This window comes from Branchiostoma floridae, chromosome 13, assembly GCF_000003815.2.
Source record: "Branchiostoma floridae strain S238N-H82 chromosome 13, Bfl_VNyyK, whole genome shotgun sequence".
NCBI classification, from domain to species: Eukaryota; Metazoa; Chordata; class Leptocardii; order Amphioxiformes; family Branchiostomatidae; genus Branchiostoma; species Branchiostoma floridae.
The window spans coordinates 6313745-6341075 of NC_049991.1; the positions used below are offsets into that span (position 1 = coordinate 6313745).

Genomic DNA, 27331 nt, shown 5'->3' on the forward strand with positions numbered 1-27331 from the left:
CAACAACATGAACCATTTAGTTGTGAATTGGCCTTGCCCTTGAGGCCTTGCCAAAATATTTGGGCTCATTTAATACCTAAACATATTAGATCTACATAACGCTGTGACATTTAATTGTGCTCAGTTTGCATTTTAACTCTTAAACATAAAGCAAGTATGGTCTCATTACTCATTTTTGGCAAGGCCTTCGGGGTGGAGCCAAGTTATACCCAACTGTTGCTTTCTTACCACCACTATAGGTCGATGAGAACAGGGTCCTGAACAAGGAAATCTGCAAGCACTATGACGAGATCGCTGACCGCGTGAGCGAGATGCCGGACTCGACCGCGGATCTGGTCGAGCTGACCGACTTCCTGCGGACGTCCAGCGAGGTGACCGTGTTCAAGCTGAAGGATGAAATCGACGAGGCCGGACACAGGCTCCAATTCCTGCTGGACTATGCCACACTGCCATGTAAGTTTTTTTTTTCCATTAGGCCATATGTTGTTTTGTTTTTAATGATGACATATGGGCGTGCATAATTTTTCAGCGGTTTCCAAGGAAAAAATATTTTGAATCATACTATAAATCGTACAAAGCAACTGCAAAATAGACTGTAGATTGCAAAAAAATATTGGAAAACGTATACTATTTTCATAGAGTGTCACTGTCAATTCCAAGGTCAAAGAAGAAAGATGTGAAAGAATGAAAATGAAAATCTATGATTTATTTTCTGTTACACAATGCAAAAAATTTACTCTCTATTTGAAATGTCTTGCAGGTTTTGAAAATGTGAGTTGATTTGAATTTTTTTTAGATGAGGACATCAAGTTGAACAGCCAGGTCTTCCATTGGCCAGAACACATCCAGACTGTGTTCGACCTGAGTAAGAATAGGCTGGCCAATCGCAGGGAGGCAGCGGAAGACGAGGTCAAGAAGAAGTAAGTAGACAAAAAAATACATTAAAGCAAGGCCAAACTGTAATTTCTGACACAAAAATTAGACTTTCTCAAATTTTAGACTGTTCAACTCCTAGACCAACCTTTGTCAAGGAATGCTAGTAGTAGTACATGAAGCAGTTACTGTTAGTAGTAGTATCTAGTATGCAGATAAAACACATGACTCGGTGAGCAGTGGATCATAAGTTGCAGAATGTCTATGGTGCCCCTTGTCTTTGTTAAAGAATCATGTTGTAAAACAGTGATGTAAATGGCTTCTTTCACTACTCTTGCAAAATAGTTTGGTTCTGTGTTAAAGATTTTCGCTTGATTTTTGCAGGTTGCAGCAGTTTGAAGACAAACTGAACAGATACAACCAAGAAGTCGAGAGCTTCAGGAAAAAGGAGGTACATGCATGATTACATTTAATTTTAATTTACCATCAATCTTACTTCTTTTGTGTCAACGTTGAGTCAATGGTAGTACTACTAACTTGAAGATACAGAAGACAACAAGGTTTCTAACTCAGTGGTCTGTTTTGTGTTACAGATCATGAGCATGGATGAAATGAAGACCAACGTGGACAAGCTGAATGAGCTGACCCAACAACTGGAGGATGCAATGGGTGAACAAGCTGTAAGTTGAGTTTACAAGTAACTATCAACTGTTACAAGTTTTCCGCATATAGAGCCTTTGTTCCCTGTGTATTCATTATGTTGGTGTTTCCATAGTTTCTTGAATACACTGTCAGTAGAGTGGAAGGAAGTGAATGGAAAGATGACCTCAAAGGTCAGACTTGCTGTGTGGTAGGAAGTAGAAGTTCAGAGTTGCTAGAACTTTTCGCTATTGGATCGGTCTTCTGTCAATCGATGTTTTGAATTGGTATTAGCCATTAGATTACCTAACTATATCATACGTATATCAAGGATTAAAACATAACGTTACCCTTTTTCTATCTCTTCCATCTGTATAGTCCATCAACACGGAGGAAGAGTTGTTAGAGTGGGAGCCCACAGCGTTCCCCATCCTACAGATGATGGTAACGTACAAGGAGCCGTACGACAAACTGTGGGGAACCGCGCTCAGTTTCCACACCAAACACGAGCAGTGGCTCAACGGTCAGTGTCCAACTCTGTTTGTTACCTTCATGAAAAATGAGGTATTGTGTTAGTCGTTGTCTTTGTGTGTCTCAATCTTATTATGAAGAAAGAGACAGGATGTGAGTGGGAAAATGGTGTAAATGGAGACTTGTATAGGATTGGAAGGTTGACTTGGCCCAGGTCCAAAGTTTGTCCCTTAAGCTGATAGAAAAATGCATTTTAAACAGAAATTCACCAAGGTAAGCATAATGAAAGAAGAAAAAGATTGTTAGGGAAAAATTAAGGGATCTTTCTCATCATTGTAGTTGTGACATAATTATCAATAAGCTCAGGACTCAGTTAAATGTCCCCATACAAACACATTGATTGTAAATTATATTTCATTTTGTGCTTAACCATCAGATTAAATGTGAAGTGCTTCGGACGTCAAGGAGGTTCAAACGGTTAGAAAGTGAACATTTTATTTCTGTTACCTCCTAGGTCCCTTTGGAGACTTGAATGCTGAAGAGCTAGAAGAAGAGATCGGAAACATGTGGCGTACCATGTACAAACTCACCAAACAGTTCAGCGACGTGGCAGGGCCTCGCCGCATCGCAGAGAGCGTCAAGTCCAAGATCGACAAGTTCAAGCAGCACATGCCAATCTTACAGACCATCTGTAACCCTGGTATCAGAGACAGGCACTGGGAACAGGTGATGAGCTGATTTTTTTAACACAAATATTATGAACACAATGTATGTATTAAGTACCAGCTGCATAAAACACAAAACCTTTGCCAAACTCTTGCTAAGAGCTGACTAAAGTTTAAACTTTTGTTTAAAAAAGTCTGAACATTTGAAATTACCCCCAATAATCACTGTGTTTGATATTTTGTCTTAGATGAGTGACATTGTCGGGTTCGACCTGAAGCCAGAGCCAGAGACGTCCCTGTTCCAGATGCTAGAATATGGGCTGAACAAGTTCATGGACAAGTAAGACCCACACATGACTAGGTTTTTTTAAAAGAATATTGAAGAATTAATGTTAGCTATACTATTAGGTTCTTTCAATTAGATTGAACAATTATTACAGAAGTATGACAAATGTAGACAATACAATCAGATTAGCTTATCCGAATTATGAGTCAAAATATAAAGGAATAAAAAAACAAACATGAAATGCAAAAAAGTGACAGACATGCAGCCACTCTCTCATGGTCTAATTGCTAATTGCCATTCTATCATTGGATGTAATGCTAATTGATGGACAGTCGGTATATATCTATTGTTAGGATTGATATCATCAAGGATGTATAATTATAGGAATCCATAACTATTATTAAGAACAAAATAGAATTTGGTGAATGTCCTTAATATACTCACCAAATCAGATCTGACTTTGAATACAAAATAATTGTCACTTTGAGGGTTAGATTCTTTTGGTTATGCTTTAAAAAATTTCAATTATTAATTTTTCATCCAGACTGGAGGAGATTGGTGCAGCAGCCAGTAAGGAGTATTCTTTGGAGAAAGCCATGGAGAAGATGAAGACAGAATGGGCAGAGATGTTGTTTGAGTTTGTAGCCTACAGGGACACTGTGAGTATGTACAGGGTTGTTGACATGGGGGAGGGGGGTAAATTAACTACTTTGAATCTTTGCTGTAAGATAGTTCAAGGTTTGCACTGCACATGCACAGTGAGATGCATTGTGGGTAACATTTGTCAAACTTTATTTCCCACCAATGCAGCAAACTGCACCTGTGTGGTTCAAAACATGAACTAGTACCTTTATTATTGGAACCCACATTCCTCATAAAAAGTTAATAGCTTGTAGTACTCTATAGGAAAAAAAATAATATAGAAAAGGTAATACAGTTAACTATACAGTGTATATTTATGATACATGTAGATAGTAGGGAGTATTAAAGTTGACAGTAGTATCATACATGGGAAGAAAATGGTATGAATATTTGTAAATCGTCATAGTTGACAAAGAATTTTGAATTACTCCTGGACAGTTCCTTGTTGATGCTTACAAAATGATAGTTGCTTTGTCACAATTATATTTTATGACTCAGTTTACTAGCCCAAGACTTAAGGATTTTGTTTTAAACAAAATATTGATGATATTATTAGACTGATGTTTAGATGTGACTTTTGACATATTTTCTTGCGTGTGTTTTCTTTTACCTTGAAGTTCTTTCCCCACTACAATGTAGGGAGTGGATATAGTGGCAGAAATTGATAGCGTCCAGTCCTTACTGGATGATCAGTTAGTCAAGGCTCAGACAATGCGAGGCTCCCCCTATGTCAAACCGTTCGCTCAAGAAATGAAGGTCAGGTGTATGTACTTGAAGGTCAACGGTTCTTGACATGACTTTGTTTGGAAGGCAAACAAACAATCAACAAACAAGTCTTGAGAAAAAGCATGAGAGAAAGTCATGGTCGTTGTTTGCCTTCAGTTCAAGATATATTTTATTTGAATTAGCCTGCAAGTAAAAAGTATTCTATTGGCCAGCTTTTCACTTTACCATGGTCATTTGACCTCTTGGTAGACTGCTATTGATTGGCAAAATCATGTGATCCCTTGATGAACTGTCATTGGCCAGGTTGTCACACAACCATGATCATGTGATCCCAAGAATGGTCTGCTATTGGTCACTTGTCAAATGACATTTTTGATGGCACTTTTCAAAAATGACACCTGTTAATGGAAGCATCATGAATTTAGAAATGATACAATTTTCTTTCTGAACAAAGTCATGCCAAGAAGATAATTGTGATGTCCTAGTATGTCCAATTCATGTTATGTCTTGTCTTTTTAACACACAGGGAATTTCCATTTTGTCGTCTGTTGACGAAATTCAAGTCCTTCTGGACGACCACGTCCTCAAAACTCAGACCATGCGCGGTTCTCCCTTTATCAAGCCGTTTGAAGTAGAGATTAAGGTGGGGTGGTAGACAGTTGGTGGGGAGGGGGGCTGTGCCATTGTCACATGACCAAGCTCTGGTTGTAGGCCTCCCATTGGGTGGCGACACATACCATAACATGGTGGCAGTAGTTTGTCCTTGTGAAAAAGAAGGTGCTCTTTGAGACACTGTTAGACTTTTCTCTTCAAAAGATTGGTAAGCTAGCATGCTTTTAGAGTATAAGAATATTGCAAGCTAAAATGTTTTCACTTTTGGTGTTAGTACGAATGATATTTCTTAGTAAAAGTTCACTAACAAAAACTAGAAAAAAAAAAGAATCTGAAATGCTTGGCACATATTTGGTTGTAGTAACATGAAACCTAAGCATGATTTTACGTAAATGTTCACTAACACCATAAAAGGTCACATATTTGGTAGGCTTAAATGTTTAAGACTTTTATCACTACAGTCTTTAACTCTCTGGATGGTGAAACTTTACCAAGGTTAATATAAGCATCTTTAAAACAAAATACAATGGTGTGGAATTTAAAGGAAAATTGCATATAGCTCAGGAAATAAGGTTTTCATTGGTGGTGTTATTTGCTTAAACCAGAGCTTGGTCTATGAACATGGTGAATGTCCTCCCCCCTCCACAAGAAGTGTGATCTTCTGGCATGCAGCTTTGCCTCACTTCATCCTCTGATTCACCTACCTGATCCAGTTGGTACTGCAGTTTGCTGATTCGATCAACTGCAACATTGATTTTCTTCACTTTACCCCTGTTCATTTACCCCAACTTTGCCTCAATATTAGATCCCAAATCTTCTGCTCACTTCGGTCTTGCGCCTTTTTCCCTGAGTGTGTAGATTGTTGTTGTGTGATTCATATAGTTTTTTTACAAATTTCTCAAATTGATTTTGCTGTATGCTATAATATGTGTGTTCGCAATGTGATTGTTTACTCTTGTAAGAAGTACTGTATATAAAATTGCTCCAAACATAATGTAAGTAAGCTATCAGACATCCCATATCATTTTAAAGAATGCATGTCAAAATCACAGTAATTCAAATCTGAAATAAGGTTTTACTTTTAGCAGCTGGAACAACTTTAACATACAATTGACTGCAATGAAGCATGTTTACATGTTATATATTAACCTATGCCTGTATACAAGTACGAAATTGGTAGATTTTGCCATTGAAATTTGAATACTAGCATAAATGTGCATACTAGATAATGTCCCATTTATGCTAATGATTTTTGTTGCGATGGTGACAGGAATGGGAGGAGAAACTGATCCTGGTTCAGGACATCCTGGACGCGTGGCTGAAGTGTCAGGCCACATGGCTGTACCTCGAGCCCATCTTCAGCTCTCCCGACATCAACGCTCAGATGCCCGAGGAGGGCCGCAAGTTCGGCATCGTGGACAGGTGAGCAAACACCTGAACGAGAACGTTATAGACTATGGCTGGATTTAATCATGTGTTTTGGAGTCAACTCGGAGTATACCCCGGAAAATTGAAATCAGAGCTACAGTGACAGTCAGACCTTTCAAAATTCAATGGTATTAGTTTTCATTTCCTATTACTTCATGGCCTCGTGCGACACCAACCATGACCAAAAAGACACCTAGGGACTGTGTAACTAATACTTAACAGATCTTTCAGGCGAGGAGTTTGGTTAAGCTACAGGTACAAGACCAGACCTGTGTCAAAACCTCGGTAACAGTACCTGTACTGTACCTGTACCTGATGTTATGTTTACATGTAATATTACTTGTATGTATGTATGCAGCCCTGTGTCTCATTGGTCTTATGAAAATAAGTGGCACTTGATGCAGTTTGAAAATTTATTTCTTACTCTTTATGCCATCAGTTTTTAGTATCCGTTAAAAATTTTGGGCACCTTGTGAATGTTAGTGTTGTGAGAGATTTTATTTGTCATAAAATGTGGCCTCCTTAATTTCTGATCTACCTTACCATACCTTACCTAGTCCCATCCTCATGTCTTAGGGTCGGGGACTCAGAATAGTAGCATCCAGTATGATCTACATATTACTTGAAACAAGCATATCTCTACATGTAGCTCCCCTAACTGCTTTGGACAAGAACTATGTCTATGAACTTGTTACAAACATTGGTATTTATATCGTGTTATCCCACAGCTATTGGCGTGACATCATGACAGAGGCGGTGAAGGACACACACGTGCTGGTAGCCACGGCGCAGCCCAACATGTTGGGTAGGCTACGCGAGTCCAATGTTCTTCTGGAGGAGATCCAGAAGGGTCTGAACGACTATCTGGAGAAGAAGAGGCTGTATTTCCCAAGGTACTCAAGACAGTTGTTTAATCATAGTAGTAGTAGTTTAATCATCTTGTTAATGGATCAAGATGTTTATTTGCCGGGAATTGATGCATTGGAACCTCAGACCTCACCTCAACATTACCTTGCGCTGGAACACAGGCTTGAATGTCAGTCTCTGTTTAACTTATATGTAAAATATTGAATCAGTGAAAGTCTTCGCAATACATCTTGTTCACAGAGTAACCTAGTCTCGCGAGAGCATGACAGTACATGTAGGTCAGAAACTTGAGATGTGCATGTATACTATGCAATTCTCACACCCAGTCTCACCATATGAGCATATACAATATGGTATTATGAGGACAATATTTAGGAGGCTCTGCTTAACCAGAGATTTACACTTTGATTTGTGGGTATGGCCTCTAACTAGTTGTCAACCAACCAGAGCATCAGCTTTGCCTAAAAAACATTAATAAATGATAATTGACTGACAGCTGGTTAGAGGAGACACCCACAAAGGTGGAAATCTCAGCCATGTTTAGCAGGCTCCTCCCCAAGCTATATTATACAGACACTGAATAACACTCTGTGTAGAGAATGATATAATTGTACCATATTTGCTAGCCATAAACATCCATTCAAGAATACAGCAAAAATATGAATCAAAATACGTTTTGATATTTCAAACAATTCGCTTCATCTCGTGGTCTAGATTCTTCTTCCTGTCAAACGACGAGCTTCTTGAAATCCTGTCGGAGACGAAGGACCCCATGCGTGTGCAGCCTCATCTGAAGAAGTGTTTTGAGGGCATCGCTAAGCTGGAGTTCACAGAGGACCAGGTCATCACAGGCATGATCAGCTCTGAGAAGGAGATTGTGCCGTTCACCAAAAAGATTGTTCCAGCTCAAGCAAAGGTAGGGCCTTAGTAGTTAACCCTTAGCCTGCTAAGTAAGATGTATTCGTTTTGGCAGCAAATTTTTGCTGGTTACCAGGTTAGGCATCAGAGAAAAGGTTAAATTTCTCTGTTTTGGGATGTTTTCCCAGAAAATAGCTTGCCCATGAAATCAATGTCCGGACAAAGTGTCAGTTTTTCAGCTCTCGGAATGTGCTTGTAAAGAAAATGCTATCAAGTATAGCAGAAAAATCAAATGGAAAAAAACCCACAGGAAACTAACTACTAGTGGAAAATGCTTTCCCTATTTAGAAAAGTGAAAGTCTTTCCCTCATCTTTCCGTATATGGAGGCAGTGCTCATCTCTGTTCCTTTATCCCTTGGGCTGCACAACACACTACAGAAGGGGTAATTCCACAGTGGTAGTGGGGTGTGCTTCATACATTGTATATTAAAGGCAGTGTGTTTTTACGACAAAGTCAGGGTTTCTTTCCCAATTTTGTAAACTAGTGTAACATAGAATTCTGAGTAGTTGTGTGTGACCAAATGGCATCTTTTACTTTAGGGCATGGTGGAGAAATGGCTGTTACAAGTTGAGGAGACCATGATCAGCAGTGTGCGAAAGGTCATTGCAGACAGCTACTTGTCGTACAAGGAGGTAAGTACTGCCTTTGGACGATAAAACTCTAAGTTTGTAAAAGAAATACACTGTAATATCTCAATGAAAAGTAGACACACGTACAGCTTTTTTTTACCTTATGAAATTACTGCTGACACATGACATTGCTTCGTAGAACATCCACTAGAACTTATTTGCTGAGTAGCTGATTTATTGGTTGATCGATCGATTGACTAACTTATCAATTTGATCTGACAGGTGCCATTAAAATGGATCATTGAAGAGTCATTTAAAACAAAAATGCTAACATTGCATCATGAAAACCAGACTAGTCTTGGGGAACAGTCTTTTCAAGAAAAATAACTGATTACTTTTTCACCATGTTTACAGGTGCCAAGGAAGAAGTGGGTACTGGACTGGCCAGGACAAACGGTCATCTGTACCTCGTCCATCTACTGGACAGCCGAAGTGACAGCTGCCATCCAGGAGGAAGGTGGACTCAAGGTAAACAAAGCTTGAAGTTCTGAGTCTTCCTAATGTCTCTGGAAGTGCACTTTTCATTCTAATGCACCAACATTATAAAGAAAGTGTGTAGATTTTAGGGCCTGATGGAGGCTTTGTTATAACAGTGCTCGTGTCATACCCGGGTTGCAATAACATTTGATACAGTTGTTCCAGAATGGGTGATAACTTGTGTTACGTCATACCTGGGCCACAATAACGTTCAATACAGGTGTTCCAGACCGTGTGATAAAAAGCCGTATCACACAGCTGGGCTTCGAAGTTTTATCACGCAGGCTTCTATGGAATAATTTGATTGGTTTCTGTGCACGCCAGTGTGGGGCGGTTAAAAATTCGAATACCTGATTCGAATGTCGGAATATAACTGTTCAAACAATTTTTGTTTGTGGGCACCAAATTTTCTCAACTTTTAGCGCTTTTTGCATCAAAACGTATTTTCTCAAGTAGGTATGACATAAATAGAATACAACAGGTTCCAATGTTGCGACTTTTGACTGTTTTTTTGTGTGTCTGCAGAAATACTTGGAAATCAGCAACAAACAGATTGACGAAATTGTTGCGCTCGTACGAGGCAAGCTGGAGATGGGAGCTCGCTTCACACTGGGTGCCTTGGTTGTAATTGACGTCCACGGTAAGTCATAATACTTCAAAATGCCATTAAATTGAATGAAGACCTTTATTGTACATACAATATAGACCTTTATTGTGCATATAACTGTGAAAGTTCATCTATGTTGGTAGAAAAGTTGAATTGTAACTTCCAACACGAAAAATGGACCCAAATTTTTAGCTCCACTCTTTTTCAAAGAATTAACAATCCACTGCTACTGTGACGTTACGTTGTGTAGATAGCACACGTGACCTGGTGATTTTTGCATTTGCACTACCATAAGGTTAGTTAAGGCTATAATAAAGTTAAGGCTATTTTTGTATGCTTAACATATAATGTATCATGAATGAACATCCTTTCAGCACGTGATGTGGTCGAGAAGTTAGCAAACGACAAAATCAGTGACACAAACGCCTTTGACTGGATCAGCCAGCTGCGGTACTACTTTGACGGCAAGGATGCCCAGGTGCACATGATCACCACAGAGCTGGGATACGGGTACGAGTACCTCGGCAACACTGGGCGTCTGGTCATCACGCCGCTGACCGACAGATGCTACAGGTCAGTTGTTTTGATTGAATGGAGATGTAAGCGATCCTTTTTTTGAATACTGCATTTATACAAGTGGGGCAAAAAAACTGCTGCAATGATTTATTCAATGTTCTGGGGTGATAATGGAATGTAAGTTCATCTGTGACTGTAGTCAACATTATGTTACAATTTTAAACTTTATACCCATGCACAAAATAAAGTGCTTAAACCAACAAACTTTCGATCAGTCCTCAATTCTCAAGTTGAAATGACCCAAAGCCTAGGTCACACATTTGGGGTGATAGATAGGTTTTGGCTTTGAGAGTGAAAGAGGTTTAGGCCACCTAGCAGCTGGTTTGGCACTTCAGGTGTCATATTGTTGGAGGCTTTGAAATTAAAAGCAGAGCAATGGGTTTTTATGAGTGTTGAAGTGCAATCTGCCAAATTGAAAGAAGATAGTGCAGACTAATTAAACTTTCAGCACCAAGGAGAAGACCATTACTTGTAGTGCATTTGTATGCTCCATCAATATACAGCTGACAAGAATGTCATAACAATTGTTTTATGTCTTTTGTTTCAGGACACTGATGGGTGCGATGAAGCTGAACCTGGGCGGTGCTCCCGAGGGACCAGCCGGAACCGGAAAGACTGAAACCAGCAAGGATTTGGCCAAAGCCATTGCTAAACAGGTCAGGATGTGTGATATAATTTGATTTTTATTTTAGATTCTTTCCACATTAGACATGTACATGCACTGTCCAGTATTTTGGTTGATATTTTGGAATAGATAACTTCTTGGTTCATCATTTTGCTTCTACTTGTAGTTTGTATTGTTTGTGGTTATTACATTATAAGAGATAGAAGCTAAGGCTTCACAATAAATTAAAAAGAGAACAAAGAGCAATGAATTATGCTATGATACGAAAGAAAAAAATTATGTTTATTAAGCAGTCTCCTTTTTTTAGTTAAGTCTAGTATAATTTTGAAGTAGAAAGTAAACTGTTGTTTTCAGTGTAAAAGAACAAAATTACTATTTGAATGAATATTGACAGGTTGGTCTTTTTCTTTATCCCCAGTGCGTGGTGTTTAACTGCTCGGACGGTCTTGACTTCAAGGCCATGGGTAAATTCTTCAAGGGCTTGGCACAAGCTGGTGCCTGGGCTTGCTTTGACGAGTTCAACCGGATTGAACTGGAAGTGCTGTCTGTGATCGCTCAGCAAATCCACAGGTATTCTTTTGTGGCTTCATTGCATGACATCAATAGACTGAGCTATGTGTGAAAATGAGAAATGTATTATGTCAGTTAAGCTCATTTGTCCAGGAAAGCCATCACCCAGATTAACAGATGGCTGCAGTGGTCTTTAAATATAAAGAAATGGCTGCAATTGCTTTTGAATAAGTTAGTTTAAGTTTTGAAAAAAACAAAAAACATGATAGTATGATTTCTGAGTTTGAAAAATTCTACAATTAACTTCAAGTTTGATCATTGAGATTTGGCCGGAAGAAATGTATTGCTAACATTGTTATCCCTATGTAGTAGACATCTTCACTCAATGTAGGTACACGTAACACTTTCAATTAATATATATAATAATATTAATTTTGTTGTAATAATTTCAGTATCCAAACTGCCATCTCCATGGGTTTGAAGAGGTTCCTGTTTGAGGGGACAGACCTGCAGCTGGACCCCACCTGCACCATCTTCATCACCATGAACCCTGGGTATGCAGGGCGGCAGGAGTTACCCGACAACCTCAAGGTCAGATAGCCTGTAAAACACAGATTAGGCCTAAGAAAAAATGTTGTGTTTCTTGTTTCCGTACCAACCCTAAAAAACCTGCCGACCCTAGACTTTTTTTGGGGTGGGCAGTGGAGTCACGTAGCTTCCAGTTAAAAGCTTTCATTCAGCCTGCTTCCTATTGAAGTAAAACACTGCTTGTCCTATCTAATGAAGGGTAAATGTATCTACCATGCACAAAATTAAACTTTGACAGGGAAAGACAAGTGACCTCATACATTTCAGTTGACTTCAATCGTTCAACTGTATTGTAATATGTCTCACTAGGGTTTTGGCCAGCCTAAAAAAAATTACAAAAAAAAAGATAATCCCTTCCTACCGACCCTAATTTTTTTAATATCTGAAACAGGAAACACAACATTTCTTTTCCTAGGTCTTAACCTGTTCGTAATAAGTCAGTTCATGGTTTGAAATGCACATGCATTAGGTCAAAGGTAGAGGCCCCTGGGTTTGAACAGCTCTTGTCTGGACAATACTTGAATATCCAGACTTGCTTTGTTTATGTCCCAGGGGCCTTCAACTTTGACATATACTTCCACAATACACCACATTAGGTATGGGAGGTTTTGTTAGACAGGGGACAGCAGACACACCTTTATTCTGACATCCCTTTGTTAGGATTATTGTGCATTATACGGGTGTTGGAAAATAGGGGTGTATTGGTCAAGGCCCTACACACACACACATGAACTGTCACACACACACTTGCACACATACATGCAAACACACACGCACACATCCTTATTTGTATGGTAACTCTTTCCCTTTTTGTGGAATAACCAAGGTCTTGCTTTATATTGTAATTGCATTGAAATTCATGAACAATATCCTACCTCATATTTCCTGCAGGTGTTGTTCAGAACTGTGGCCATGATGGTACCTGACTATGCCATGATTGGAGAGATCTCGCTGTACTCTATGGGATTTCAGGATGCCAGAAGGTACAAAGATTAAGAAAACTCTACCGTCTTCAGACTCCAAATCTTAAAGCCTTCGGGAAAATTGCACGCTCGACGAGTCTGCAAGCTCCAAAAGAGACATCAGTGGCAGCAATATGGCTTTGGAGGGGGGGGGGGGGGGGTAGGCAGATATTTATAGGCCACTGACCCAAATCATTAAGGTGTAGATTTTTAGGCTAAGATTTTCTTGGTTGTCAGGTAATTTTGAAATTTGGCTACTCCCTGACGATGAGTTAAGACAGACTATTGGTTTTGACAATGCAATATTTGCTTAATCAATACCTTGAAAATGAGTCATTACGACATCTATGATATCAAGCAATCTTCACGTGCTTGTGAAGTCAACATAATGATTGTACAGAAAATTTTTTCAAGCTCCTATTTCACATATGGATTTACAATGATCTTTTTCTTCTTCTCGCAGCCTTGCCATCAAGATTGTGGCCACCTACCGTCTGTGCTCGGAGCAGCTGTCCTCGCAGCACCATTACGACTACGGCATGCGTGCTGTCAAGTCTGTGCTGACGGCCGCCGGGAACCTGAAGCTGAAATATCCAGAAGAAGACGAGAGGGTGCTGCTGCTCCGCGCCATCCTGGATGTCAACCTGGCCAAGTTTCTTGCTCAAGTAAGTGTGTTTGTGTGTTTTGTTTGTTTGTGCTTTTGTTTATTTGTTTATTTGAGCCGTTGGGTATTTTTTTGTTATATCTGTGTATTGAGGTTATTTCTTTGTATCAGTTTGTTTGCTTGCTTGTGTGTCTGAACTTATTTGAATGCATAAGAGCGGCTGGTTTCTCCAAGCTAGGCACATGGGGGACACTGACAGGAAGTTAGGTCAAAGGTCCCATAAAAGTCCCAATCTCATTTCCTGTCTTCAGTTTCCTCTATGTTTATGTCTGTTCCTTTACATTTGTATGAGAACCAAAGGAAAAATTCATGATACAGAATCAGTGAAAGATTCAAATAAAACAAAAAATTGTGAAATATGTCATAGAGGCATAAAATATTGGGTTCACTCTTTTTACTCAGGTCAAGGATGGCCAGAAGGTTTTATTCCAATAAATGACAAGTCTCTTGTAATCTTGGTAGAAAAAAAGACATTTCATGAAGTTCTGCTGATACAAGTACGGGATATTTTTGGTAGCATGACAGTGATAGAAAGCAAACAAGATGACCATGCAATAAGATGTAACAAACAGCCATTATGGAATGATACTGTAACAGCAACACCAATACCAATCATGTGTAAAGAATTCTCATGACCATAGCAATATGCACTTGATTGATCTCCATGTATGGCACACAGTACAAATGTACAAAATGTTCTATACAGATACTGACCTTTGCCCCCCTCCCACCCTTTTCAAGGACATCCCATTGTTCAGAGGCATCATCTCTGACCTGTTCCCCGGTGTGGTTCTACCCGAACCGGACTACGCACAGTTCCTGGATGCTGTCAAGGACAACATGAAGAAGAGGAACCTACAGCCACACCCTTGGCACATCGAGAAAATCACTCAGGTCTGTAATATCTGGTCACTATGGTTTTGTATACTGTAGTTCACTAAATTCTACAGTAGACGGAGAAGAGGATTTTTGCTGAGTTTTTAGTTCATAACTTACAGTACTATTAAAACAGTTCTACAGTACAGAAGTTTATATATGTAGTTGGTATATGTAACATTGAAAACACATACATTTGTACTGATGAAAATGAAGTGATCATTATGCGTACATTTTAAGATTTTAGGTATTCACCAGTGATATGATCCATTGGAAGGCTCGACCATCATTTCAGCACCATAGACATGAACTAAATTTTGTTTGACTGTAAAATTTGTAGTTGCATGGTTTATTATAGCTGCAACTTTTATATTATGTTGTATGTGAATACCGACATGATGAAAGCATAGCTGTCCTTGACAATGGGAAAAATCTCGTTTTGTCTAGAAGTCTTGTTTTCATTAGTGGCATTTTCGATAATTGATAATTTGTCAATCAGTTTGTTGTTCATTGTTGTTGTTGTTGTCTTCATTGTTAAATTTTCACTGGGTGGCAAATTTATCAAATATTATTCAATCAAAAAATCAGACAAACTGAGACAATCTGAAAAACATCATGTGAACTCAGTAGATTACAGCAATTGAATGCCCGTCTAATAAAACTTGCATTGAAATGGATAGGTTTACGAGATGATGCTTGTCCGTCACGGCTTCATGATCGTGGGCGACCCCATGGGCGGGAAGACCATGGCGTACAAAGTCCTGGCGGGAGCGCTGTCGGACCTCCACGCGGCGGGCCTGATGAACGAGTTTAACGTCCTCTACAAGATCATCAACCCCAAAGCCATCACCATGGGCCAGCTGTACGGATGTTTCGACCCTGTGTCACACGAGTGGAGTGACGGTCAGTGGCAGTTTTACGTCATTTTAAATCATCTAAGGAAAAGGCTGAATTGTTTGTTGAAATGAAGTATGCTTGTTTTTAGAAAAAACATTAATATAATAAACATTTTGATTTTCGATGATTGGTTGCAATAACCTTTATCTCGAAAAATGATTGCAATTGCCTTCAAAGTAGATGTTAAGGATCTCAATTTCTTGAGTTTCGACAACGGACTGCAGTTGGCTGAATGTAAAAGTAATAATTACATGTAGAAGAAATGTGCAATTGCCTTCAATGCTCAAAAAATTACTGCAATGGCTTTACATCATTACATTTGATTACTATAAATTGTAATGTCAAACTAGAGAAATAATTCAATGACAGAGTTGACTTTCCAGACAAATTAAGGGAAAAAACTTTAAGATTTGTTTTTCAGTCAATATAATTTTGTCTTTTTCAGCACTCTCTTTGTTGCCTCAAGCAGATGTGTTACCTTGAACCCTCTACCTGCCCCCTAAACCTGTAGCCAATACAAATTTGGCAACCAAAGGCCACGTGAACAGGAAGTAGGTTGAATTGTCCAAACATAATGCTTTTAGACCACTTGGATGTGGATTGATTTGTTGCGGACCTTTGTTGTTATTCCCCAGGTGTTCTAGCCGTGTCGTTCCGTGAGCAAGCCTCCTCCACGCTGGAGGACCGACAGTGGATCCTGTTCGACGGTCCCGTAGACGCCGTGTGGATCGAGAACATGAATACTGTGCTGGATGACAACAAAAAGGTATGGATTGTTACATCAGTCAATCATTTGCAGGCAACAAAGTCTAATGCATGACGGCTACAAACATTCTTGCAGGCTGGTAATTTGCACTATTCACATGCAAAACAGTCATTTACGTAACATTCATGACTAAAAATTCCTTTGTTTTGTTTGTTTGTTTGTTTACTGCAGCTGTGCTTGATGAGCGGAGAGATCATCCAGATGAGCAGCCAGATGAGTTTGATCTTTGAACCCGAGGACCTGGAGGTCGCCTCTCCCGCCACAGTCAGCAGGTCAGGTCATAGGTCATTTCCTATTCATTAACACAAAATCTACCTGAAAATCAACTCAAATTGTCTGATCTCTGTCCTACTCCATCAAAAAATGAATAAAAATGGAAAGAACTTCAAATATCTTTCATACATTATGAAATACTTTTGAAATTATAGCTTATATTTGTGGTACACTGTGTTTCAGTTGATATAAGGAAATCTACCGGTATGTAAAAATGCAAAATATTTGATGGACATACAGCCACTCTCCCATTGGTCAAAGGGTGAAATGCTTTGCTATAATTGGCTGAACTGCTAATTGTGATTGACAGACTGAGTCTAGAATTGGTCAATTGTTGCCTTAAGAAATGCCAATATATCTTTTCTGTTGTATACACAGGTGTGGAATGATCTATTTCGAGCCCCACCAGCTAGGATGGCGTCCTTTCAAAGAGTCTTACTTCAACAACCTGCCAGAAACCATGAACAAGGAGCACAGGGACCTCCTTGACGACCTGTTCGAGTGGCTGATTGACCCTTGTCTTGGTGAGTCTTCTTTTAGACTTCAAGGTTAAGTCGTTGCGTATAGGAGTGAATAACAGTACAGAAAATCCAGGTTCAGGTACAGTCCAGGTTCATAGGATCAGGTCCAGGTCCAGACCTAAACCTGAACCTAATTTTCTGTAAAAACTTGTGTATGGGTGATACTCAAGATGGTCCATTTTACTACAAAGGAATCTACTTGTATTTGGCGAAGTATCCGACTTCTACTAGCATATCTTTATGTTAACAACACTTACCGCTGTTACCTTAGACCAAGTTTCAATGTAGAAACTTGTTTAAAATGACTATCAACTCCTCTATTTTGCTCTTGTTATTTTCTTGGACCGGTAAGCCCCACAATACATGAATGCCAGCCGGTATAATCTGTTCATTTTCCAATCGGTCCAAAATTCAATACATACTTAGATGTTTTGAAGTCCGTTTTTTCCAGACCGGTCCAACAGGAAAAGCGTACAGTGTACCAGTACCCACTGCTAGTTGTGTATGTTAATGTCATGAATCCCAATCTTTACTGTGGCATTACAATGATTCATTTGCTTGTGACTGTGTATGCTATCACTCCATTGGGGTGCTAATCAACTGCTTGATAATTTTTCAGACTTCATCTTCCACGAGTGCAAGTTCTTTGTGAATTCTGCGGCCGGTCCCCTGGTTATGTCGCTCCTACGGCTCTACACGTGTCTCATTGACGAGATCGCCAACTCCGGTTCGGACGGCTGGGACAAACTAACAGACCAACAGGTAGGGCATGTCTTCAATGATAAAGACCATTGAGTAGTAGTATGACATGTTGATTATAGATCTGTTAGATTAGGGGGATACTCCACTATACATTTTGGTTGTTAGTAGTATATCATGTTCAGTATAAATGTAATGTTGAGGAGGATACTGTACTATGTGGCTGTTAGTTAGTATAACATATTAATGATAGATCAGATTGATGAGGGGGATGCTATGGTAACCTTGTACAGCATGAGTTCGAGTATGGTTGATCAAATAGGTAAGGGTATGCTACACTGTGGGTAAGTAGTATAGTATGTATATAATTTATCAGTTTCGTGAGGGGGTATTACATTTGTAGTTTGATGGAAAAAATGTTCTTTGTAATCATTTATCGTATGCTTTAGTAAACCATTCAGAGATAATTGCTTCTTGAAGACATAAAATTTATGATTATCATAAGAATGTTTATCTTTAATTTTGTTTTGTAGATTACGATGTGGATGCAGAACCTGTTCCTCTTCTGCCTGATCTGGTCCATTGGAGGAACAATCACGGGGGAAGGGCGAAAGAAGTTTGACGTCTACTTCAGGAACGTCATCGCGGGAACAGACCCTGACCATCCCAAACCAAAGAGCTTCAAGCTCAGCAAGGTGAGAGGGTCTGCAAGGGGCAAGATCCAAGACTGGAGGTTCAAAACCTACCACTGCTGAGACAGTTCATTTATCGTGTGATATTAATTTAATGTATTGTAAACCATGAAGTTTTATGGCCATTTCATGTTTGAAACAGTGTATTTTGGTGGATTAACCTCCTCAACATGAATTTAAAACCACTGTTGAAATTTCTGTTCCGTCTTCTACCTGCTTAACCCATACTGCGAGCACCACGTGTATTCCACATTTGACTAAGTCTTAAATTTATTTTTATTGTAAACAAACACAATAATGGAGATCCAAATAAAACAAACAAAAACAATGTTTTAAAGGCACCTGTTTCGATAAATGATAACTATATGCTATTGTTTCAACCTAAATCTTGAGCACTACATTTTCTCCCTACCACGAAAGCAAATCCCTGCAAACTTGAAGTAATCTAACTTTAACAGTATACAAGATTTCCTGATGCAAACTGTTGTGCTCTCACCTTAAAGAAATGTTCTTATAGTCACATCATCTTTTTAACTTTTGCTTAAAGTTTTGCATTTTGTTTTTCAGAGCAACCTATTCCCAGAGCGAGGGACCGTGTACGACTATTACTTTAAGAAACAGTCCAGTGGCTCATGGAGTGGGTGGATGGACTACGTGGACCAGAGCAAGACTGGCATTCCTAATGATGCAAAGGTACAGTGTAGGGCACATCTTCTGCATGATTGTGCATAGTAGAACTACAGCGATAGTTGAGTCTATACTATTGTATGGCTCACCAGCTTGGACATTAACTAGGAAGCTGGAAAGCTCAATGGTACGTACACACGTATGCTGAGGGCCGTGCTTAACAAGTCATGGAAACAACATCCTACAAAAGAACAGTTGTATGGCAGTATTCCTGCCATATCAACCATCATCAGGGAGCGTAGGACCAGATTTGCCGGTCATTGTTTTAGGAACAAAGCAAAGTTTGCTAGTGAACTCATACTTAGGATGCCAGCACACGGGTATACACATGCTGGGCGACCTAGACTAACCTACATAGACCAGCTTGCACGTGATGTGGGGTTGTGGATCGAGGACTTAAAGATTGCTATAGGGTACAGAGATATCTAGAAGGAGAGGGTGGACCTGGTCCGGGCAAGCAGCCTGCAAAAATAATTAGTAATTATGTTGGATTTGTTTAATAGTTAGTAGTACATGACACATACAGATAGATTAGATTGATGTGGGGATGTACATTCAGTACTTAGTAGACTAAGTGTAGCATGTCTATAGTTGATCGAGTTGGTGAGGGGGATGCTACTTTAATTGGTAGTTATTGGTACTTAGTAAACAGTAAATTTTATGATTAGTCAAGTTAATGGTGGGGATGGGTCTTTGGTATTTAGTAGTACAGCATGTTCATATTAGATCAAATTTCTGAGGGGGAAGTACAGATTTTTTTTAAATCTGAGACCACATTTTGTTATTCCAAACAGGTAACAGAGTTGATCATCTCCACGGAGGAGACCGCGCGACAGACGTACTTCCTGGACACGATCCTGCCCCACGGCGTGCCGCTACTGTTTGTCGGACCCACGGGAACGGGAAAGTCCGCCATCACCAACAACTACCTGGTCAAACTGCCAAAGGAGAGGTGAGTCGAAAAAACAATTTTTATGAGAATACACTTATAAGATCATTATAAAATACAAACGTAGTGATAAAAAGTTGTGTGTCATGTCCTTAGTGATTATTGACCGGTCTTTGAATGAATTGTTTTCTTTTTGTTTCAGGTATCTGCCTAACGTCATCAACTTCTCTGCCCGCACAACGGCCAACCAGACGCAGGATATCGTACTCTCCAAATTGGACAGGTCAGATTTTCTTGTGTGTCAAGTTGAATAATATCCTTTACATTCTTCAAAATGTCATTATGTTTTGGAAGTCAGCATACAAGGGAGTTGACCTTGATGACTTTAATTAACTACATCAATCTAATTTTTTTATTTTTCAACATTTTGACAAGTGGAACACATTATTATCTTAAACCATAATTGTAAGATTTTGAAATATCTTCAAATTTGAAGACTTACAAGTAGTCTAACTAATTTTCTACCACTTTGACTGAAAACAGTATCCCTAAATTATATTTTTCTTCATTTCCACAGACGACGTAAGGGCGTGCTCGGCCCGCCCATGGGTAAGAAATGCGTCGTGTTTGTTGATGACCTGAACATGCCCGCTAAGGAGAAGTATGGCGCCCAGCCACCCATTGAACTCCTGCGGCAGTGGCAGGACCACTTGCATTGGTACGACCTCAAGGACAACACCAAGATAGAGCTGGCGGACGTGGTCAGTTTAACAATGTTTTCTTTTTTCTACAGTATGAAATTAGACTAAGTCTTCTTCTTCTTTCCCTCTTACAACTTCCTTACTGGGTATTACTGTGGGACAGGCATTAGTTGAGTAACCTCAACCCGGTACAATAGGAGAAACTTGAACCTCAGCCAATCAGAGAATTGTCTTTACCTTAACTAAAAATAACATTTAGGCAAGTCTCTGATTGGCTGAAAGCTGGGTCTAAAAGGAACACCATATTTTACATACTTCTAAGTGTTAAAACAATATTTAGTAACTCACAAATTACGTAAAAAATGATAAATGATATCTTACATCTACATCCATGTTTAATCTGTTTGGTCCAGCTTTTTTCCAGACAAAAATTCAAAATATTCACTTTAATTTTTTGCAGCTTTTGGTTTCTGGAATGGGCCCCCCTGGTGGCGGGAGGAACCACATCACAGGTCGGATGATGCGTCATTTCAATGTCATCTCCATCGACTCGTTCGATGACAACACCATGAGCAAGATCTTCACCTCCATCGTGGACTGGCACTTTGGCAAGGGCTTTGATGGGAGCTTCTTGAGGTTGGGCAAGGTAGGTTTACAGATGGATGGATATTGGACACGTACACCACCTGGAAACAGTGTTAGAACTGCTCTGACTTGTGACATCTACACCACCTGGGACATTGTCAGAACTGCAGTTACTTGTAGTGATACCACTCCATACACCTGTTTCAAGATGTGTACCTACATGTAATTTTGAACCAGCTTAACATTCCTGTTTCCATTTGGTTTGGAATTTTGAAACCGTAGCTCAATACTATAAGGAAAGGCATCTCATTTGGTGCTACACCCATCCATTTGGGGGGTCCTCTCTTTGAGCACATTGAAGGAGGAGGGCTAGCAACCTATCCCTTGGAAAATATTCCCAGCTGGGTATACTGGACACTATACCATTACTACTACTACATGTACTACAAGAACAGTAAAGAAATTTGCTTCCCTACATGTATGTGACACTAGAGTTGGAACAAAAAAATTAGTCAAGTTTTAAGATTGAAGTTTTATTAAGTAGAAAGAAGATCTTCACAAAGGTTGTTTTCTTCCCATAGATGTTGGTCCACGCAACCATGACGGTGTACAAGGAGGCCATCGCTAACTTCCTCCCCACCCCGTCCAAGTCGCACTACCTGTTCAACCTGCGTGATTTCGCCCGCGTGATTCAGGGCGTTCTCCTCGTGCCAAGTAGTAACATGAAGGAGGGCGACAAGCTCATCCGCCTTTGGATACACGAAGTCTACCGGTGCTTCTACGACCGTCTGATTGACGATGACGACAGGTACTGTGTATTCACTTACGATTTGGGCACTGAAATTTTGTGGCATAGTTTGCATTTAAGTTTGCAGTGTATCTCAGTGTTCTGTTTGTACAAGCCTACTTAACACATTAGCTACACATATAGTGCCATATGAAATAAGCTCTAAATGGATATTCGTAACACCTAGACATGTATACGTACGAATGCATGGCTACAACATTAGAGAATGGCCAAACCGGATAATTTTATCCAATTCTCCAAGTATCCGATAACACCATTTTCTTCTTACATGCTGGCAGTAAGCAAAACATACTAACTGGTTACAAGACCTCCACTTTCTCACGGAGATAACAATACCAACACAATTTGGAAATGCAAATTTAATTGCCTATTCGCACATAATGATGAGCTTGCGATGAAGAAGCGACCAAAGGTTTGAAGTTAAAAATACAGCAAATCTACGGCTTACATGCACACTCTTTTTTTTGCTCACAAAATCATTTGATCACCAAATAAAGAGTTATTGCAATATGGAAGAGAATACTTTATAAGCACCTTGAGTTTGTATTGAGGCTAATAGAGAACCTGTGCAAATGTACAAATTGTGTAGTTTTAAACCATAAAATAAAAGCTTTTCATTACAAATTTGTTTCAGACAAATGTTCTTCAACATTATGAAGGAGACAACAAAGGAATGCTTCAAGACTAGTATGGACAAGGTCTTGAACCACCTGACCCCCAGCGGCAACCTTATTGATGACAACATCAGGTTTGTTAACTCTTTATTGTTGGTAAACACAGTACAAATGTAGTTAGCATAAGGTAAGGTAAAGGTACCATATAGCATTAAGCTTGAAATCATTTGAAGCCGTAGGCACAGTGGGTTCTTATCCACTGTGTTTAGGCTAAGCTATTGGAAGCTCATCTTTTTCTTCCGGTCCACTGCTTTTACCCCTCTCCCCCCAATTTAAATTAGGAACAACAAACGACAGTAAAACTCCGGAAAACCTTAATAATTTCAAAATAGATCGACCAGATGAATTGATATTTGTAGGTATGATATATCAAAGGAGAGTGAATACGTAGGTTGCAATCACTAATAGATGTCTCTATGAAGAAAGGTCTACTGAAATCTGGCTCAGGTTCACAGAATTTTTGCGAATTCTGGCTCACAGTGGAAAGTTGAGGAAAGTTGCATTGAGTGCCTTACACAAGGGAACAATGTCTAGTCAGAAATGCCAGGAATCGAACCCCTGATATCATATTCACTAAATTAGTCACACAACATGAGAGAGATGGGCTCTGCCTCCCAATACCATGACCTAGACACAGTAACCAAGGGTTGGACAAGCCCTATTGTCCAGGGCAAGTGAAAGTTTTGATCAGGCAAGTGCATGGCCTACCCCACTTGCCCGATTGGGCAAGTAAGATTTTTCCATTGAATGAGATTTTGATAAACTTGTTACTTTTTAACATCAAGCTTTGGTCAACATAAAAAATGAAGCCAATACCAAGCAGTCTTTTGCTAGAAGTGCATAATATATAAAAGTAACATTTCAATTTTGGGCAAGTGAAAAATTGGTTCGTGTATTAAAGTAAATCATTTTCTGTGTTTGCCTGATTGTTAGAAAACTTTTCCAACCCTGTAACCTTGTCAAAACCTGTCATCTTACCTTATCCTTTAGTTGGATAAGTCTTTTGCACACCGACAATCTCTCATACTGCTTTTTTTCTGAATGTTTGAATGTCTTGACTGTTGCAACAGGAGCCTGTTCTTTGGTGACTACATGTTGCCTGACGCCGACCCAAGGATTTACGACGAAGTGAGCAGCATTCCTGAGCTACAAGCTGTCATGGAGTCGTAAGTTCAGTTTGGAAATATTCTCTGTCTAAGCTGAAGTCTTTTATGAAAAACGCTGCCATTTATATTATTGCCATATTGCCACTTATCTGAGGACGATATGATATGATATGATATGATATGATATGATATGATATGATATGATATGATATGATATATTTTGATATGATATGATATGATATGATATGATATGAGCTTGTCCAAGCTTGTACACTTTTTCTATGCCCTAAAATCTATCTACATGTAGCACCCCAAAAATCACTGTAGCATGTACAGAAGATATAAAAACAGCAGTGTCATGCTGCAGTACCAGCAAAATTCACTAGTAGGCCCACAAATAGTGTGTATCATTGATATTCCAACACCTACTTACATACAGAGTGTCAAGAATAAAGCATGGCAACTATATCAAGCTATGTTGTTCACACACAAAAAAAGCCACCATAAGCAATACCTCCTTCACAAAAGGTAATAATGCATTTGAATCATCATCATCATGAAAAAGAAAATATGATAGCATGGTTTGAAACAGATTAATGTATGTAGAGAAGTTTTATTTCTTGTTCTTGTAGCAGTAATTGTGAACAATGTTTTTCAGGTACCTTGATGAGTACAACACAATCAGTAAGGCACCTATGTCACTGGTACTGTTCAAGTTTGCGTGTGAGCACATCTCCCGTGTCAGCCGAGTACTAAAACAGGACAACGGACATCTCCTGCTCGTTGGTAAGTCACCTCTCCTTAGCTGATTGGTCCACAGTTTTCCTCTACTCTAGAGAATGTTACAGTAAATGATAGCATTTGAATATATGGGCAGATGTAGAGATTTTTTGGCATAAGGCTTCATTTTCATCGAAAAATTTGTGACGTTCGGATAGAATTGTTTGTCAAATTTTCACCAAAACCCGTTCAATCATTCATGCATCCAAACCTCAAGTAGATTTCAGTCTGTATGATATCCTGTAATATTCTATACAGTAATAAAAAGGGAAAGTCTTGTTTTGTAGCCATTACACTATGTACTTTTTGATAGGTCCTGTCCGTGGTGCTGAACAACATAACTGTTGTAACGCCTGTCTTTCCGACACTGTGCTTCAATAAAATATAAATTTTATCACTGTGTATTAGATGTAATCTACCATTTTATTGGCAATTAAGATATTAAGACTTATGATAACCATATTTTATGACTGGAATCGGTTGCAATGTTGTCAGAACACACAGGCACACAGAACTATAGGCACACTATGAATCTGCATGAATTTCAAAGACAAATACATAATGTAAGACTTATGATAACCATATTTTCTATGACAGGAATCAGTGGCAGTGGCCATAAGGACACACAGGCACACAGAACTATACATGTATGTTCCTTGAATCTGCTTGCATTTTAAAGACAAATAAGACTTATGATAATCATATTCTTTATGACAGGAATCGGTGGCAGTGGTCGTCAGAGTGCAACCAAACTGGCCACCTTCATGCAAGACTTTGACCTCTTCCAAATTGAGATCACCAAGAACTACACCAACTCTGAGTGGAGGGAAGATGTCAAGAAGGTAAAAAAATCAGCACTCTTCAACATATTGTTTTGGGGGAGGGGGGCGTTCCAAATCTTAAAACTGAACAAGCACTTTATTAAAGAGATGGGAACTGTAATTTTTTGTACAATTTTCTGTTTCAAGAGCTGAAAATTTTCATATTACTTCCTACTACATTTTTACCATGCATACTGTGCAAAAAAAAGGAACTGATATTCTTATAGCTTTGCTGAACTATTCATAATTTCTATTTGTAATAGGGCATAGTTACTGTAGCAAATATTTTGACCAGTACTACAGAATTGATGGTTGCTGTGTTAAAAGAATGTAGGTTTTTAAATTGTATTGTTTATGAATTACAGTTGGTGCTCAGTGACATAAAAGGTCGTTTTTCATGTTGTGACATTATTTCACTCACCAGGTGTTGCTGAAGGCTGGGTCAGAGGGCAAACAGACAGTGTTTTTGTTCAGTGACAACCAGATCAAGAGTGAGTCGTTCGTAGAGGACATCAACATGATCCTGAACACTGGCGATGTGCCAAATATCTTTCCACCGGACGAGAAAGCTGACGTCATCGAGAAAATGCAGCTTGTCGCCAGAAACACGGTAAGAATCCTTTTTATGCATTTTTGTTATATTTTTGACGCAGAAATTCAAAATCATTGTAATACTCTTAGAAACATTTGCAGCAATTTCATTTGCAAAAGATGTTGTAATGAAAAAAAGAATTCAAGAAACGCTGCTTACTGTTTGTTGTATCATTGACAACTGGTTACCATGCTCCCACCTCTGACATGCACTTTTGGCATAAACTGTTAGATGGCTCTTCTGACCAATTCCATGACACTGTTGTTTTCCAAATAGGGTAAGAAGATTGAAGCCACGCCCATGTCCATGTACAACTTCTTCATCGAGCGCGTGAAACAGAACCTCCACGTGGTTCTCGCCTTCAGTCCCATCGGTGACGCCTTCCGAAACCGCCTCCGCCAATTCCCATCGCTGATCAACTGCTGTACCATCGATTGGTTCCAGGTAAAATGAGAATAAGAAGTCATACTTAATTGTTCATTCACTCAGTTTAGTACACGAAAAGTATTTTGAAATTTATGATATCCTTACTGTGAACCTCTATATATTCACATTTTTTGACTCTCCACCATAAATGTATTTTATTTTGCCATAATATTGTTTGACCATAAAATGAAAACAACTGGAAAACCTCTCTCCACACCTGCAAACAACTCCAAGCAAAAAGATAAACAAATTAACAGTATTGGTAGTAAAATGCTAATTCAAATTCAATGCTTTCAAATTTTAAAAGACCACTGTCACATTATTTGGGATCTAATCCTGAAGAAGGCGACAGTGGTTGTTGAAAAGTTTATCCATGTGTACCTTTGGTTGAAAGAAAGTTTATCATGTGAACTATGATTGCTACCAGTATCGATGAGCTTCCATGATAATAGTTTTGGTGTTTAACTTCAAGAACTTCATCTAGTTCAACATGACATTTAACGATCTTTCCATCCTTTTTGCTCAAATGTGTTTTGTGTGTGTTTTTTAGGCATGGCCTGAAGATGCCTTGGAGATGGTTGCTAACAAGTTCCTGGAAGATGTTGACCTTGATGATGACCTTCGGAAGGAATGTGTCTTCATGTGTAAACACTTCCACACCAGCGTCAGACTTCAATCCGAGAAGTACGTTTAACTTAACGCTTTTTCCAGAAGTCATGAAAATCTGTTAGCGGTAGAAAACAAAATGGTGAAGCCATAAATGTTCTTCTTT

At 39.2% G+C, this 27331-nt stretch overlaps 1 protein-coding gene across 2 annotated transcripts in view; it reads left to right on the forward strand.

The window, feature by feature from the left end:
- LOC118428417 (dynein heavy chain 3, axonemal-like) overlaps positions 1–27331 on the forward strand; it is a 69113-nt gene that overhangs the window by 18001 nt on the left and 23781 nt on the right. Inside the window, exons 15-55 of one of the 2 annotated variants that reach the window (XM_035838469.1) lie at positions 240–453; positions 797–920; positions 1258–1324; positions 1467–1553; positions 1891–2035; positions 2498–2709; positions 2897–2988; positions 3479–3593; positions 4216–4332; positions 6185–6336; positions 7071–7235; positions 7924–8125; positions 8668–8760; positions 9112–9225; positions 9760–9874; positions 10216–10414; positions 10965–11073; positions 11461–11612; positions 12005–12143; positions 13032–13123; positions 13566–13767; positions 14508–14660; positions 15323–15545; positions 16175–16305; positions 16477–16577; positions 16957–17102; positions 17719–17861; positions 18332–18493; positions 19058–19183; positions 19972–20129; positions 20269–20349; positions 20644–20827; positions 21228–21413; positions 21934–22160; positions 22795–22908; positions 23905–24000; positions 24599–24726; positions 25438–25562; positions 25966–26151; positions 26410–26577; positions 27110–27243. In XM_035838469.1, the coding sequence (XP_035694362.1) occupies positions 240–453; positions 797–920; positions 1258–1324; positions 1467–1553; positions 1891–2035; positions 2498–2709; positions 2897–2988; positions 3479–3593; positions 4216–4332; positions 6185–6336; positions 7071–7235; positions 7924–8125; positions 8668–8760; positions 9112–9225; positions 9760–9874; positions 10216–10414; positions 10965–11073; positions 11461–11612; positions 12005–12143; positions 13032–13123; positions 13566–13767; positions 14508–14660; positions 15323–15545; positions 16175–16305; positions 16477–16577; positions 16957–17102; positions 17719–17861; positions 18332–18493; positions 19058–19183; positions 19972–20129; positions 20269–20349; positions 20644–20827; positions 21228–21413; positions 21934–22160; positions 22795–22908; positions 23905–24000; positions 24599–24726; positions 25438–25562; positions 25966–26151; positions 26410–26577; positions 27110–27243 (5879 nt within the window). Of the gene's footprint in view, positions 1–239; positions 454–796; positions 921–1257; positions 1325–1466; positions 1554–1890; positions 2036–2497; positions 2710–2896; positions 2989–3478; positions 3594–4215; positions 4333–4828; positions 4946–6184; positions 6337–7070; positions 7236–7923; positions 8126–8667; positions 8761–9111; positions 9226–9759; positions 9875–10215; positions 10415–10964; positions 11074–11460; positions 11613–12004; positions 12144–13031; positions 13124–13565; positions 13768–14507; positions 14661–15322; positions 15546–16174; positions 16306–16476; positions 16578–16956; positions 17103–17718; positions 17862–18331; positions 18494–19057; positions 19184–19971; positions 20130–20268; positions 20350–20643; positions 20828–21227; positions 21414–21933; positions 22161–22794; positions 22909–23904; positions 24001–24598; positions 24727–25437; positions 25563–25965; positions 26152–26409; positions 26578–27109; positions 27244–27331 lie in introns of both variants that reach the window. The other variant, XM_035838467.1, reaches the window with a different exon arrangement.